Here is a 12,956-nt window from a genome sequence, read left to right on the forward strand (position 1 = left end):
TCTTTAAAAGCAAAAATAAAAAAATAAAAAGTCGTTAGAAGTATTTTGTTAGACTTTGAGGATTAAATCGTTTTCAAAGTAATCGCTATCCAGACTGAATGCTTGTTCAAAAGGATGTAGGTTTTAGTATATACAGCCTTTTAATTTATCTGAATTCTTAATGCATGTAGCTAACTAAACATAGCCACGTTCTTTTCATTTCATAATTATTTTCTTGTATTCTCTTAAATAGAAGGCAGACGGTAACAAGCACTCCTTGCTGGATCGAACTTCATCTGAATGGGCCTCTGCAGTGGTTGGACAAAGTGTTAACTCAGATGGGATCCCCTTCAGTGCGTTGTTCAAGCATGTCCTAAAGCTTCGGCACCAGTCAAGCGCCATCAAAAGACTTAATGTAACAACTCTTCTGTCATAGTATTTGTGTGTGGTCCCCACGGACTGTTTACTGTCCAAAAATTCCAGAGAGAAAACAGCACTTGAGGCCTCGTCAATTAAAGCACCTTGTGGAATCGGTTTCCTATATTCGAATATTAGATGGGAAAATTAGTGTCTAGAAATACCCTCCCATAAAGGAGAAAGAGAAGATTTTAAAGACTTGACTGATGTCTTGTTGGGCATAAAACTGAGTGTCCCAAAGGTTTATTAATAACAGTAGTAGTTATGTGTACAGGTAATGTATCATGATCCAGTATCACAGTATTGTGCTGTTTATATACATTTTTAGTTTGCAGAAATTAGGTGTGTGTGTGCTGCTTCTTGATTTAGGCAAGCCTTTATAAAGTTATAGTACCTAATCTGTTATTCCCACTTCTCCGTTATTTTTGTGTGTCTTTTTTAATATATAATATATATCAAGATTTTCAAATTATCATTTAGAAGCAGATTTCCCTTGTAGAAAAACTAATTTTTCTGCCTTTTACCAAAAATAAACTCTTGGGGGAAGAAAAGTGGATTAACTTTTGAAATCCTTGACCTTAATGTGTTCAGTGGGTCTTAAACAGTCATTCTTTTTGTGTTACTTACTGCTAAATCTCACTGTAACGAAACTTTGCAGAAAATCTTTCCAGACCTCTTCTCCGTTCCCGCTTTTGCCCTGATACCAAAACTGTGTAGCATGACATCCATCACTAAAATGGTGGCACTGATACTGCCAGCACCAGTTAATTCTGGGGCACAGTGCGAATTCATATGGAATAAACCCCTCCGTCTTGCAGCGAATTTCAACAGATAGTAATTGACTTGCGTAACCAAGCAGTCTGGTGATTTATCCTTGCACCTCATAAAAACGCAAATGGCAGTATAATTGTTTTCAGGGATATGCTACAATTATTTCACTGTATTTATCCTTTTTTTTTTTTTTTTTTTTTTAAAGCCAGTCTCTAGATACAAACACTCTTTTTTAAAAGCTATTTTAAAATACTTCAATAGCGGACCTAGGGCTCTTTGAGTTTCGTGTGATTTAGTTACCAGGTTGTATTATGAAATGGACCTTTTTGTAAATGTAATTGCTTCTGCACAATACCCACAAAAGTGATGCTGAGGTATGATCAGCAGGTAAGGGCCATTTGTTTTTAAAGTATGTTGTATTAAATTTATAAAGTGTTATTTTACCTAATTGTGAATTGAGAATTTTAAAAATTGGGGGAGAAGCAGTTTAGCAAGCTTTTTTAGCTTATAATTACCTACAGTCGGAGGTGTTCTTAACTAATCCTGAAAATGTGGTTGACTATTATACCCGCTGACGTTTTATGCTCTGCCATGAGAGGAGGTTCCAGACGCTCTGTTTGTAGTCCATGCAGCAGCAGATAATCCTTATGTCTAATGTTAAGTCTGCAGTTTAAACAGTTCTTGTTTGCATCTCTTTAGAAGTGGGAAACAGCCACTCCTGACCCCCTTCTAGTAAATTTTCATATTTTTGAAGATAGACACCTTTGGTACTTGTTCTTTGAAACCATATTTAGCTGTCTCTGTAGGTATCCTTTTCAGGGCTCTCAGTATTTGATTGTTTTCTATTAGATATTCCCCCATTTTCCTGCATTTGTGTGTACATGTATGTGTTCATGTAAACCTGGTATGGTAATTTTTTATTCTTTCAACGAATACTTACTGTTCACCTGTTACGTGTGCCAGGAACTTTCTTTGCCTTGGGTAAAGGTGAACAAGACAAATCTGGTCCCTGCCTTGGCTGAGACATCAGTTACTGTGACCCTTAATGAGCTTATGTGTCTATGAAGGAGATAAACAGGGTACTGTGGTAGAGCATGGCAGGGAAGGCTTCTCTAAGGAAGTGATGCTCGAGCTGACATTTGATGTGAGAAGGGAGTAAGCCATGGCGGGGAGCCAGGGAGATCAGCCTTCCTGGCCAAGAGAATGACGTCAAATGCAAAGGCTCATTTTGAAGGAAACTCACTATTGAGTATTAATGCTTATGTAGAAGTCTCTGCACAGATCCAAACTCGAGGATCAGAAGGGTTCTGTAATTTCTAAGAGTGGAGGGTGGCCTTACTTTGTGATAGATGGCTTCGTGTGTTCAGGTATGACCACTGTCAGGCCGGCTGGAGATAACCCAGACCAGCCTCTGCCCCTTTGGAAGAGTTGAGCTTACTTGAGAACTTGGGGTGATGTTGGGGAGCAGTTCCAGGGACAGAGAACAACCTTGAAAGTGGTAGAAGGTCCTGGTAATCAGCTACTCTTGCGCCGATGTTTCAAGTGGAGCAGTGCCAGCTCTAGCGTCTCAGGAGTGATGACATCTCTACAGTCGTGTTAGGATTCTTCTCTGCAACATTAAACTGAGACTCAGCTCTTTGGAAATACCTGTAGTACTGGGACCTTGCACCTGTCGGGCAGTTGACTCTGTTGGTGTTCGATGACTTTACGTGCTTTTTAAGGAGATGCTGTGTTTACATTGTTTTGTCTGCTGCGGCCTAATTTTTGTTGGTTCCCCGCCCCCCCCCCTCATTGGGGTTGTTTTCATTCTTCTGAGTGATAAGTTCTCCTGTCTGTTGAATTTTGTCTTTATTTAAGTTAGCAACATTATTTAGAATTCCCCCTCCACAGCGCCGGTAATTTTCTCTGTTTCACATGAGAACTGAGTGAACATATTTTCTGTCACATTTCTAAGATGAATGGTGGTTTGCACAGCAGAGTCCATAGAGAGACGTCGTAGGGAATCAGAGGCTGGTGATGTTCCCACTGACTTTGGTTTAACCAGTGGCAGCTTCATTTTTATCCTATAATGGAGTTCTATTACAGATTTCTTTTTAAAAAAGAGTTTTACCGCTTTAAAAAAAAAGTTGAAAAGTCTGTGTAAGCACTGTTTAGGATTAGAACACATGACTGGACTTCGGCCCACTTTTTTGGAACAACCCTACCTGTGTTCTTTTCTCCTACTTCAGGGAACCTTCCTGATTTGGTTTGAGCTACGCCAGTTATACTAATTATACAGTATGCTATCCATTCATTCCGTGAACATTTACTGATGTCTGCTCTTTATCCAGCCACGGTGGAAGGTGCTCAGTAATGAAAAGATGACTGGGATTTAGTCCTGGCCCTCAAGCTGTGGAGTTACTCCTTCTCTCAGGACCTGCCACTTTGCCAGAAGGAAAACTGCCTAATTTTTCTCAAAAGCTAAATATTCGTATTCTGTACTCTTAATTCTGTATCCCAAGTATATAATTGCAAATTGTTTAATACCTAGTTTGTTTGTTTAACTTTAAACCATATCCAACTTTGCTTGATTCTTCTGCCTTTAAATGTGTCCGATTTTCTCCTTTGTTAAAATTACTTTAATTTCAGTTTATTTGTGCCTTTTAGGTCAGTTTAATGAAGACTAAGACACTGAAGGTGAAGAACAATCAGTCTGGTCTCTTGCTAATTGAAATCAAGGAAAGGATTATATATACCCAGTTGGTTTCTCTACCTCTTCCAAAAGATGTCCAAATACACCTTTAAGATCTGTCTTCCCGCCCCCCCCCCCCCCCCCCCCCCGCCAAAATGCTTTTGAGCATTTATTCAGTAATCAGCACCCTCCCCAGTCTGGTTGATGGTGAGTTATAAAGTAACACAAGAGAATGTTCACTTTGCTTAAAATTTGCCTTTATGTCCACTTGCTTTCATGGCTATACATGATAATTTCACAGACTACCCCCTTCCACACCATCTCCTCTGTCTCTGTAGATAACTAGGTAGTCTGTGGACGTAAGCAACATGTGATCTTTTCTCTTACTCTGATCCAACTCACCAGTGTTTAGACGTGACAAATTTTTGGCCAGTTTCTTTCCTTCATGAGCTTTACTCTGCTAAATTCTTGATAATTCATCAACTGAATTGTATCCTTCCTCCCTTTCTCATGACAGAACATATCCCTAGTGGTCTTGCTGGCTGCCCTCTTGCCAGCCATGTTTTATCTGCAGACATCAGAATGTTTCTCTCCATTGACCCTTACTAAAGACCAAAAACGATGGTGCTTTTCATACCCAGGGTCCTAATTCACCATGAAGGTTGATGTTGTTCCAGTTGGTCAATCACTTAAATCTTAACAGATGGCTGAGAAATTCTCTCCAGTTAAATGTCTTTGTGACTAGTAAATAGCATGAATTACAGATTCTATTTTAAATTATGTTTAGGATTAGGAACTTTTCCAGCAGTTGCAGCCAATGATTTTCCTCTAATACCAGCCCATTTCCACCTTGGAGCGTATTGGGTTGTTGTTAGTACGATCAAGAGTAATGACGATAGTGAGTGGTCTCTAGAGGTGGTCAGAATCCTACTGTTGAATTCCTTTTAAAGTCTTTTCAAGCTTTCATGAATATTTTATGTGTTCAGACTACCTTTTATGTGTGGGGATTGAGGGACAAATCATCTCTTGGAGTGGAATTCCTGTGTTTGGAGCCTCAACCAGGAAACGTCAGCTATACTAGATATAGACAGCCTCATGATAGCCTTTATGGTAAGAACTTGTCTAATTTCTTGAATAATTTCTTGTAAGTTTTTGAATAGGAACGGTTTTATCTTGGATATTATAGCTAACTTTATATATAGCATAACTGCCTTAAATCTTTTTAGTAGGAAATAAATTCTATTGTGTGTGTGTATGGATTTATAGATACATACACACTTCTAGGAAAACCTTAACAGTAGGGGTCATTTATCTGCTTACATTTTAGCATCACGGAGTAATGCTGTTGTTTAAATCTCAGATCTCACTGAGAGTTCCTTAATTTGCTTGCAGACATTTTCTTTTCAGACCTTCGGAGTAATTTATTTATTCTGCCAGAGTCCTGATTGGCGGTTCGGTTAGTATGCCATTTTTAGGCAGCTTGATAATGAAGAATCATAACTGGAATTCTTTAACATCAAGTAAAACTACGATAGACACCCATTGATTATTATACGTCCAGTGGTCTCTGGAAGGTACTAGAGTAGGGTTAACTTTTTTTTTTAAGTGTCAGATTGCCATGCCCTGTTTTCATCTTAGCTTAAGATTGCTGAGCTGCTTAAGATACCTGGGAGGTAGCACTACCAAGTTAAGTTCTCCTGTAGTTAAGGGCAGTCTGAAGGTGGTTCAGACCTGACTTTCTTAGCTGTGCTCAACAGAAATGGATTTTCCAAAGTTCTTTGGGTCATCTCTGATTCACAGACTCTTGACCAGAGTGTGTTAGCCTAAGTTAACTTCAGTGTCCATTGGTTTGCTGCCATGAGATCTGTAATAGACCACACATTTCAAGCACTGGTGGAGACAGAAGGGCCCTTGGAAGAATAATGCTGCTGTTGATGGGAGTGAGAAGGATTCGTTAGCACCACACAAAGGACGTATAGATTTTTCTCCAAAAAAAATCCTGCAAAATCATCTCCTACCCTTAAAAAAAAAAAAAAAAAAAAAAAAGAAAGCTCTTTGTTTCTCCAGAATGTTCAGTGAGAAGTTAAGGATTTACTTCCTATTTCTAATTAAAGATGATCATTCATTGAACCATGAAATCCATAATATACTGATATAAGAACAAAAGTGAAGTCTTAGACCTCGAAAAATACTTCATTATGTATTTTGCGTTTCACACTCCACTTTTCTTCTTTCTCTCTGTGGCTTTAAAGCTTTTGGCTATTTTACACTGTTAGTCACTAGATAACTTGCCATATTTCTGGTTCTATATTTAAGTTCTACCCTTTACAATGCCGTAGCAGAAAGTTGATTCTCAGCATCTGTCTGTAGGGATAGAAGTCTTACTAAAAGTCTCTTCCAAAGAGATTTTCATTTTCCTTTTTTCAGTAAGTCCCTTAAGAAATATGTCGGTCTCGTTATTCACGTTCTTGGATTGTTCAAACAAAAGAGTACATTGGTGAGAATAGGGTGCTTTTCTGGTGAATGTATGTACCTGCTTTAAGAATGTAGTCATTTGTTGGTTTGTGTAACTACCATACACACAGATTAATTGAAATTGGGGGAAATCATCACATGTAGCAAGTAGGTAATCTGCATAGATTTAATTTTAAAAATCCTGTTTTTGGCAAGACGCAGAACCCAAATTGGTCACTTTTTAGACCAACTTTACCTCAGGCTTCATTGTTGCTTCTCTGACCCTGACATTCAAGGCATAAATATTTATATCTTTTTATTAGCGATAGTGAAGCTGTGACACGAACCATTTTTACACAAGAGGGCAAAACAAGAAAAACTAGAGATTACGCCGAAAGCAGATGTGCAGTTGTTGAACTAGATCACAGCGTTGTAGGCAAAATAAAAATGTTCATATCTGAGAATACTCTTTGCCATCACTTCCCAAGGCCAGGCCTTCTGGCAGAACACTGTAAAAAGTAACAATTCCGGGCCTTTGTAATCTGAGGGGAGTATCTCCAGTTGGCAGTCTTTTCAATATATGAAGCAAGAATGTGGGAAATAGTTGGCAAAGAGTGTTTTCACCTAAAAAAAGAAAATGAAAAGACATATAAAACTGAATTATTCATTTAGCTCTGAAAATCTCAGAAAGATTCAGTGAAATACTATATAACTGGACCAAACGAGAAGAAGCTTTAGAGGATTTGTCTGAAAACAGGTTTCAAGAATGAACTTTTGTACACTGACCACTAATTTGCTTAGGTACCACCAACTGTTCTTACAATGGACGCCATTAAATAAAGAATCCATGGACTTCTAGGAGCTTGCCATTAGCAATGCCCTAAAAGTGTTTTTTGAGCTGATGTCCTCATAGGTAGCTTTATGATCTTGAAAATTCTTACCTTTTACCTAGGGATACAAGGGGAAGAGTGAGTGGTGTTCTCAGTGTGACCGGTGGCCCTGGGACACTTGGGACTGAGGTGTTCCCTGCATGCAGGACTTTCCGTTCCAAACCTGGGAAAGTCCTGGGTGCGCCGGGAAGAACTGTCACCCTAAGCGTTCTTACGACTAACCCTCACTCCCTAAAACATTGTGATGGTTACAGTTAAGTTCAGCTGCCTTAGGGCTTGTCAACATTGCTGATACTTGGATGTGTGTCCTCCAGTCACTTACTACTGTGGACGGAATGTGAGATTCATAACAAAGAACAGCAAATGGCACCAACGTGGTGGTGACACTTCACACTTAGTAATCCAGGGAAGGTAACCAGGGGGTAATGAAACAGAAGAGGCAACTAGATAGCTAAGTTCCTCAGAACCTGTGTGTATATGGAAGTACAAATCATGTCTTTATGGGGTTAAAGCAAATCTGAAATTTACATGGTTCACAGTAAGAGAAAACTGAGTGGTATTGTGGATTTCTTCTCGCTTGAGAGAAAATACGGCCTTGGATGCTCTAGCCTCTGCTACATTCTGCAGACTGTCCTGCTCAAGAGGCCAGGATGTAGTGTTGATTCTCAATGACTGTTGTATTGAGATTACTAAATGCATCGGCCAATGGCAGGGGAAGAAAGTGGGTGTCCGGATCCAGACTGAGCGGTGCCCTCAGTTTTAGTAGCCCCCTACCCCTCAGGTGTTTACCAGCTAGAACGCCAAGCACGGGAGGTGAGATTTTTCTAATACAGCATTAATTTTGTAATGCAATATATGAGGGATGCAGTCTGTCGTCGTTTCCCTGTGGTAGTCCTCGGAGCCTGCGTCCTCTGTGCACTGTGATGTAGATGGTAGGTGTGTTCTTTGTAAGCTTTAATCCTATGGTTGTCAAAAGTATGATGTGGTTCCATTTTTTTTCTTTTTTAAACGATGAGCTGAGGCTTTATTGCAGCTGGTTTTCAAGTTAAAATTGTGAAATACTGATTTCCTTCCCCTCGCCCACACCAAATATTTTAGTCTATTTAAAGTACAAAAAAAAAAAAATAGTTCTACTTAAGAAAACATTGCTTAAATGTCCTGTGATTTCTGGTCAATTTTTATATATATTTGTGTGTGTCTGTATGTGCTCTCACTTTTTACCTTGTTTGCTCTCTACCTGTGTTAACAGTACTTTCACCATTGAAAGGTGAACATTTTTCCTAGCATTAAAGAAAAAAAGCCATTTGAGTTGTTTACCATGTTATTATGGGACTAATTCTTAATTGTTTTAATTGATTTTAACTTAAACTGATCTTTCTTAGAGGGGATTATATTTTGCTGTCCATGCCCTAAATTATATGGAAACAAAAAAAAAATTGTGTGTGTTTCACATAATGGCAGTATGATACAAAGAGTTCATCTTTTTCTTTAAGTTTTGTGCTATATAAAAAGTTTATTCTACTCCCCTGGCAGACAGATACACACTGCTTGATATTACACCCCCCCAGCACACCCATAACACATACCCCCCAGTGCCGGTAAGTTACACGGTTTAGCTTCTTTCAGAGCCTGCTTGTGCCAAACTAATGATCTCCAATACGTATCAACTGCTGTAAATAAAACAGACTAGAAGGAGAAATTCACATTTACTCTCAAAATGTACTCCCAGCAAAAACAACAACAACAACAACAACAACAAAAACCTTTTAAGCAAGATTCCATTGAAAAAAGAGCCACAGCTTACTCATAATTAGCTATAGTGTCACAAAATAATTGAAAACGCTAAAAACTTTTTTAGATGAGCCAATTCCTCTGTGCCTTGCAAGAGCTCAGCTCCTAGGATGAATCAATACTTCTGGTTAGCAGACTGCTTTCTTCAAATCATTTAAGACAGACGCGCTTTAGGATGTAACAAAAGGGACTTCACAAGCGGAAGTACGTGCTACTCTGCTTGGCATTGAACAGTCTAGGAACTAGCATGGTTCCATCAACAATCTTGAACTAGTAGAAACCTATTTAAACAAATCCTACTTAAATTGCTACTCCATGGAACTTTATAAACCATGTGAAAGGAATCTTCCAGCATTAACTACATCACTGCACTAGACAGACGGCAGGAGAAGATCGTTTTCCATTGTCACCTCACCCTGGGAACGTTCCTGGCTCATTAACCTGTTAGTGACACTGGTTGTCTGCACTGGGAGATTTCCATAATTACCCTAGTCTCCATAATTGCACATGCTCACCAAAGGGCTGAAGAGTAGGGGAGGAGTATGTTGTATGTTTGGGCTTTATCACCATTTGACAAATCCTTTCCCCTCCCCCCTGCCCTTGCTTCAAAATAGATTGAAAGCCCCTTAGTTTGGGAGGCAGATCTTTTACTATCAAAATGATGTATTCCAGTGCTGTCATTTTAAGCACCTGATACATCCGAGGGTGAAGACCGTGTTCATCTGCTACTCAAGAACATACTTGTCCCGTGCAGTTGTCCAGCTTCCTTTCCTCCTCTTCATCACAATATAAAGATGAGCCCGACCTGAAAATGAATAGTTCACCAATGTAGGAATCCCAAAGAACAAAGGCATATATAAAAGCTACTTTCTGCTATGATAAATAGGTATGGAAACGTGTAGAATCGGTTTAGCTGATGGTTATTTTGTGTAAAAGCGAATGTCATGTTGGCTTGCACATAGGAAGACATTTCCAAAATCAACCACATTACTAGAAGGCAAGAACGTTGAATCAGACTTAATGCGTAACAAGTTCAGTGATAACCAACAACAGACTAAGCCTGCCTTTAGGAAGCTGCAAACAAACCATGTGTTTCTATGCTCCAATGCAAGCTACGTGACCTTACGGTTGGTTATGGGATAAATGGAGTTTGAGATAGGGTTTGGCCACCGCTTCTGTGTTCTGTCTTCGATGGTTTTGTTGGCTGCCTCTGCACCTACCTTAATGCTATCCAGTAATAAGATTGCTTAAAAAGTTTTGAAAGTAATTTAGGAAAGATGACCCCGGAGGAGGAAGAAGTTGCTTCTGAATGATGTGCGGTAAGAGAATGTGGACAAAATACCGTCTAAACACAATATTCAAGGATGCGCTGAATGTGGACGGATGGAGAGGACTTGAGAAGCTGTTCGAAATGAGGTCTTGGAGCCAAGCTCTTGCTTGTGACTTTGTGCACGAAAGCGGGATGTCGCAAAGGATAGGAGAATACCCAACATAACCCTGGCCAAGTATGGGCTGCTTGATTGGGCATGGGGAGTTGAAACACATTTGTGTGTGTGTGTGTGTTAACCGAAACAACTTTTTGCTCAACGTACAGCTGGAGATTATTAATCTAGAGAACCCTCTGGGATTTTATGCAGAATATCGTGTGTATGTAGGTTTTTCTGACAAAAAGTAGCAATCATCAGAGAGGCCTTAACCACTGCCCAACAGGAATTCTCCATTGAGATCCCCTGTCTTGAACTTAAGCTAGAGTTTAGTCTGATTTTAAGTCTTGTTCAAGTTTTATTCATGAGCTACCTTATCTCTAGACTATATTTGATCACACTTTCAAATACACATACCATGTAAATAAGATTTTAATGCTAATGATGACCTTCTAAATGATTGCAGTTTTTAAGTATGTTTGGGCTGCGGTGGCTAAAAACAAAGATTTAAACAAGCCTAGCTTAACATCTGGAATAAAAGTATTCTGGGTTGCCTTTTTATATTGAGACTACTTTCATATTGAAAAAACAGATGAGGTGTCTTCGTTTTACCCAAGAACCACAAACTACATCGTTCCAACTTTTAAATCAAAATCTTGAATAATAGCATGTGGTAGCACCACATTTTGAAAACGTACTTAGTTGATCACAAACACATTTTCTAAGGAATTGAGTTTTATAGAGATAATTGAATGCTTTCATCTGTAACGGAATTAGCGGCCCGCAAACCACTGTGGTTTCTTCCTATGCTCTGAAGTTGTCAAAGGGGACTTTTCCACTGCAAGATTCTTGTATAAAGGAAGTACGCAGCAGAGGAAATTCAGTCTTTAAACTCAAATGACAACCACTGACAAAATGTTACACTCTAAAAGCTTAACTACCTTTAAACTAAAGCATCTCTTACCATTTCAGTATCCAGGTGCTTAAATTTTACATACATATGAAATCAAATATGTTAATAAAGTCAAGCTAGATTTGGCAAACTAAATTTGGAGTTTCTAGCAACGTCTGTACAGTTTCCCTCGTGGTGCAGTCCTCATCTGCCAATGTCAGCTGCTTTCTCCTCTGTGTCCCGTCCCCCCCCCCTTTCCCGTTCTGCCCCTAAAACCTCCTGCACATAAGCCCCCAGAAAACTGCCTTATCTTACAATACGTAATGGATTTGTTTGTATATTTTGTAAGGCCTGAGATCACAAACAGGGGTGATGTCCTAGGATCTGGCCTGTTACTACATTCTTTAAGAGACTGCCTTTGAAAATTGGTGCGTATGTTATGTTTCCGCTATTCCCTAATTTATATTTACGCGGGGTATTTTTCCCTAATTAGTATTCCCACCAAGCAACAGCTGATCTTCATATATACAATTTACATATTTAGTGATTGGCTGAAGAAGAGGGAGGTTGAACGTAAAATCCTTTAAGATAAAACTGGGAAATAGGGGATCTATATGATTTAGTCTCAGGTCGTCTGGGTGTTTCTCAGCTGGGAATAGCATTATCCTAAGGGCCATTGAGGCAGCAAGAATGCTGAGTAAGGGTGAAATGCTGTCATGGTCAAATACTTCAGTTATCTTGGATGATGGAATAAAAACTCACTTGTGTTCTTTAAACAAACTTTTTCTGTCTTTGATGACTTCGGACAGGGTACCATTCTGCTAGTTTGAAGCCTTGGTGATCATTTCTGATGTAATGGGAAATGGCACTAGGTCTTGGGTTTGGGCCCTGACTCTGCCAATTTATGGTGACGTTAGATAAATCATGTCATCAGACTGCCTCGCGTTCCTCGTTTCCTCAGATTCCCTGAAGTGAGGAAGTGACTTTTCAGAGTGCCTATGGGGATTAGCCCAACGTGGGTGCTCGGTGATAGATGACTGAATCTTCATGGTGTGCAGGAGAGGGGAGGGTAACTGTGAGGTCTCTACTCCCGGATCCTCCTTCTCTCGGAAAAGTTGGGAGACATGTCACACTCCGAGGTGTCAAGCGAGGCAATTCTCTCTTGCCACCCAAGTGATGCGTAACAACCCCAAAAGTCCAGTGACGTGCAACAGTAAACATTTATTTAGTTTAGGAGTTTGATCAGTGATTCAGGGCCGGGCATCTGGGCACTTCTTCTGGTCTTGCCTGGCTTACCTCAAGGCAAGTCAGCCCTGCCTGGGGCAACTCAGCCCTTCTATGTTCCTGTCCTCCTCCATCAGCCGGCCCAGGCATGTTTGTGTGGAGGTGGCCGAGGGCAGCACCAGCACCCAAGGCCACAAAGCCCCTTTCGGGTCTGCCTCCTTTATGCTGACCAGCATTCCCCAGAAGCAAGCCACAGGGCTGAGCTCAGAGCAGAAAGTCACCACGGAGTGAAATGGCAAGGGGTGGGGGGTGGGGGGGGTGGGGACAAGGAAGGATGAAGAACTGGGGTTCTAAATGCACACTCCACCACACCCATGCTTCGTGTTGTCGGACAGGTCTGCTTGTTTGCCAGTGAGGACTGGAACACGTGGAGAAGCTGAAGA

The 12,956-nt window shown here is 40.2% G+C and overlaps 1 protein-coding gene across 7 annotated transcripts in view; it reads left to right on the top strand.

The window, feature by feature from the left end:
• Positions 1 to 8,490, top strand: part of SMAD2 (SMAD family member 2) — an 84,099-nt gene extending 75,609 nt beyond the window's left edge. For 4 of the 7 annotated variants that reach the window (XM_030336987.3, XM_030336992.3, XM_030336993.3 and 1 more), the window contains one exon: positions 233 to 8,485. In XM_030336987.3, the coding sequence (XP_030192847.1) occupies positions 233 to 356 (124 nt within the window). In that variant the 3' untranslated portion in view covers positions 357 to 8,485. Of the gene's footprint in view, positions 1 to 232 lie in introns of all 7 variants that reach the window. The other 3 variants (XM_030336990.1, XM_036064318.1, XM_030336991.1) reach the window with 1 other exon arrangement.
• The last annotated feature ends 4,466 nt before the right edge of the window (positions 8,491 to 12,956 follow it).

Source organism: Lynx canadensis, chromosome D3 (genome assembly GCF_007474595.2).
Source record: "Lynx canadensis isolate LIC74 chromosome D3, mLynCan4.pri.v2, whole genome shotgun sequence".
Taxonomy (NCBI): domain Eukaryota; kingdom Metazoa; phylum Chordata; class Mammalia; order Carnivora; family Felidae; genus Lynx; species Lynx canadensis.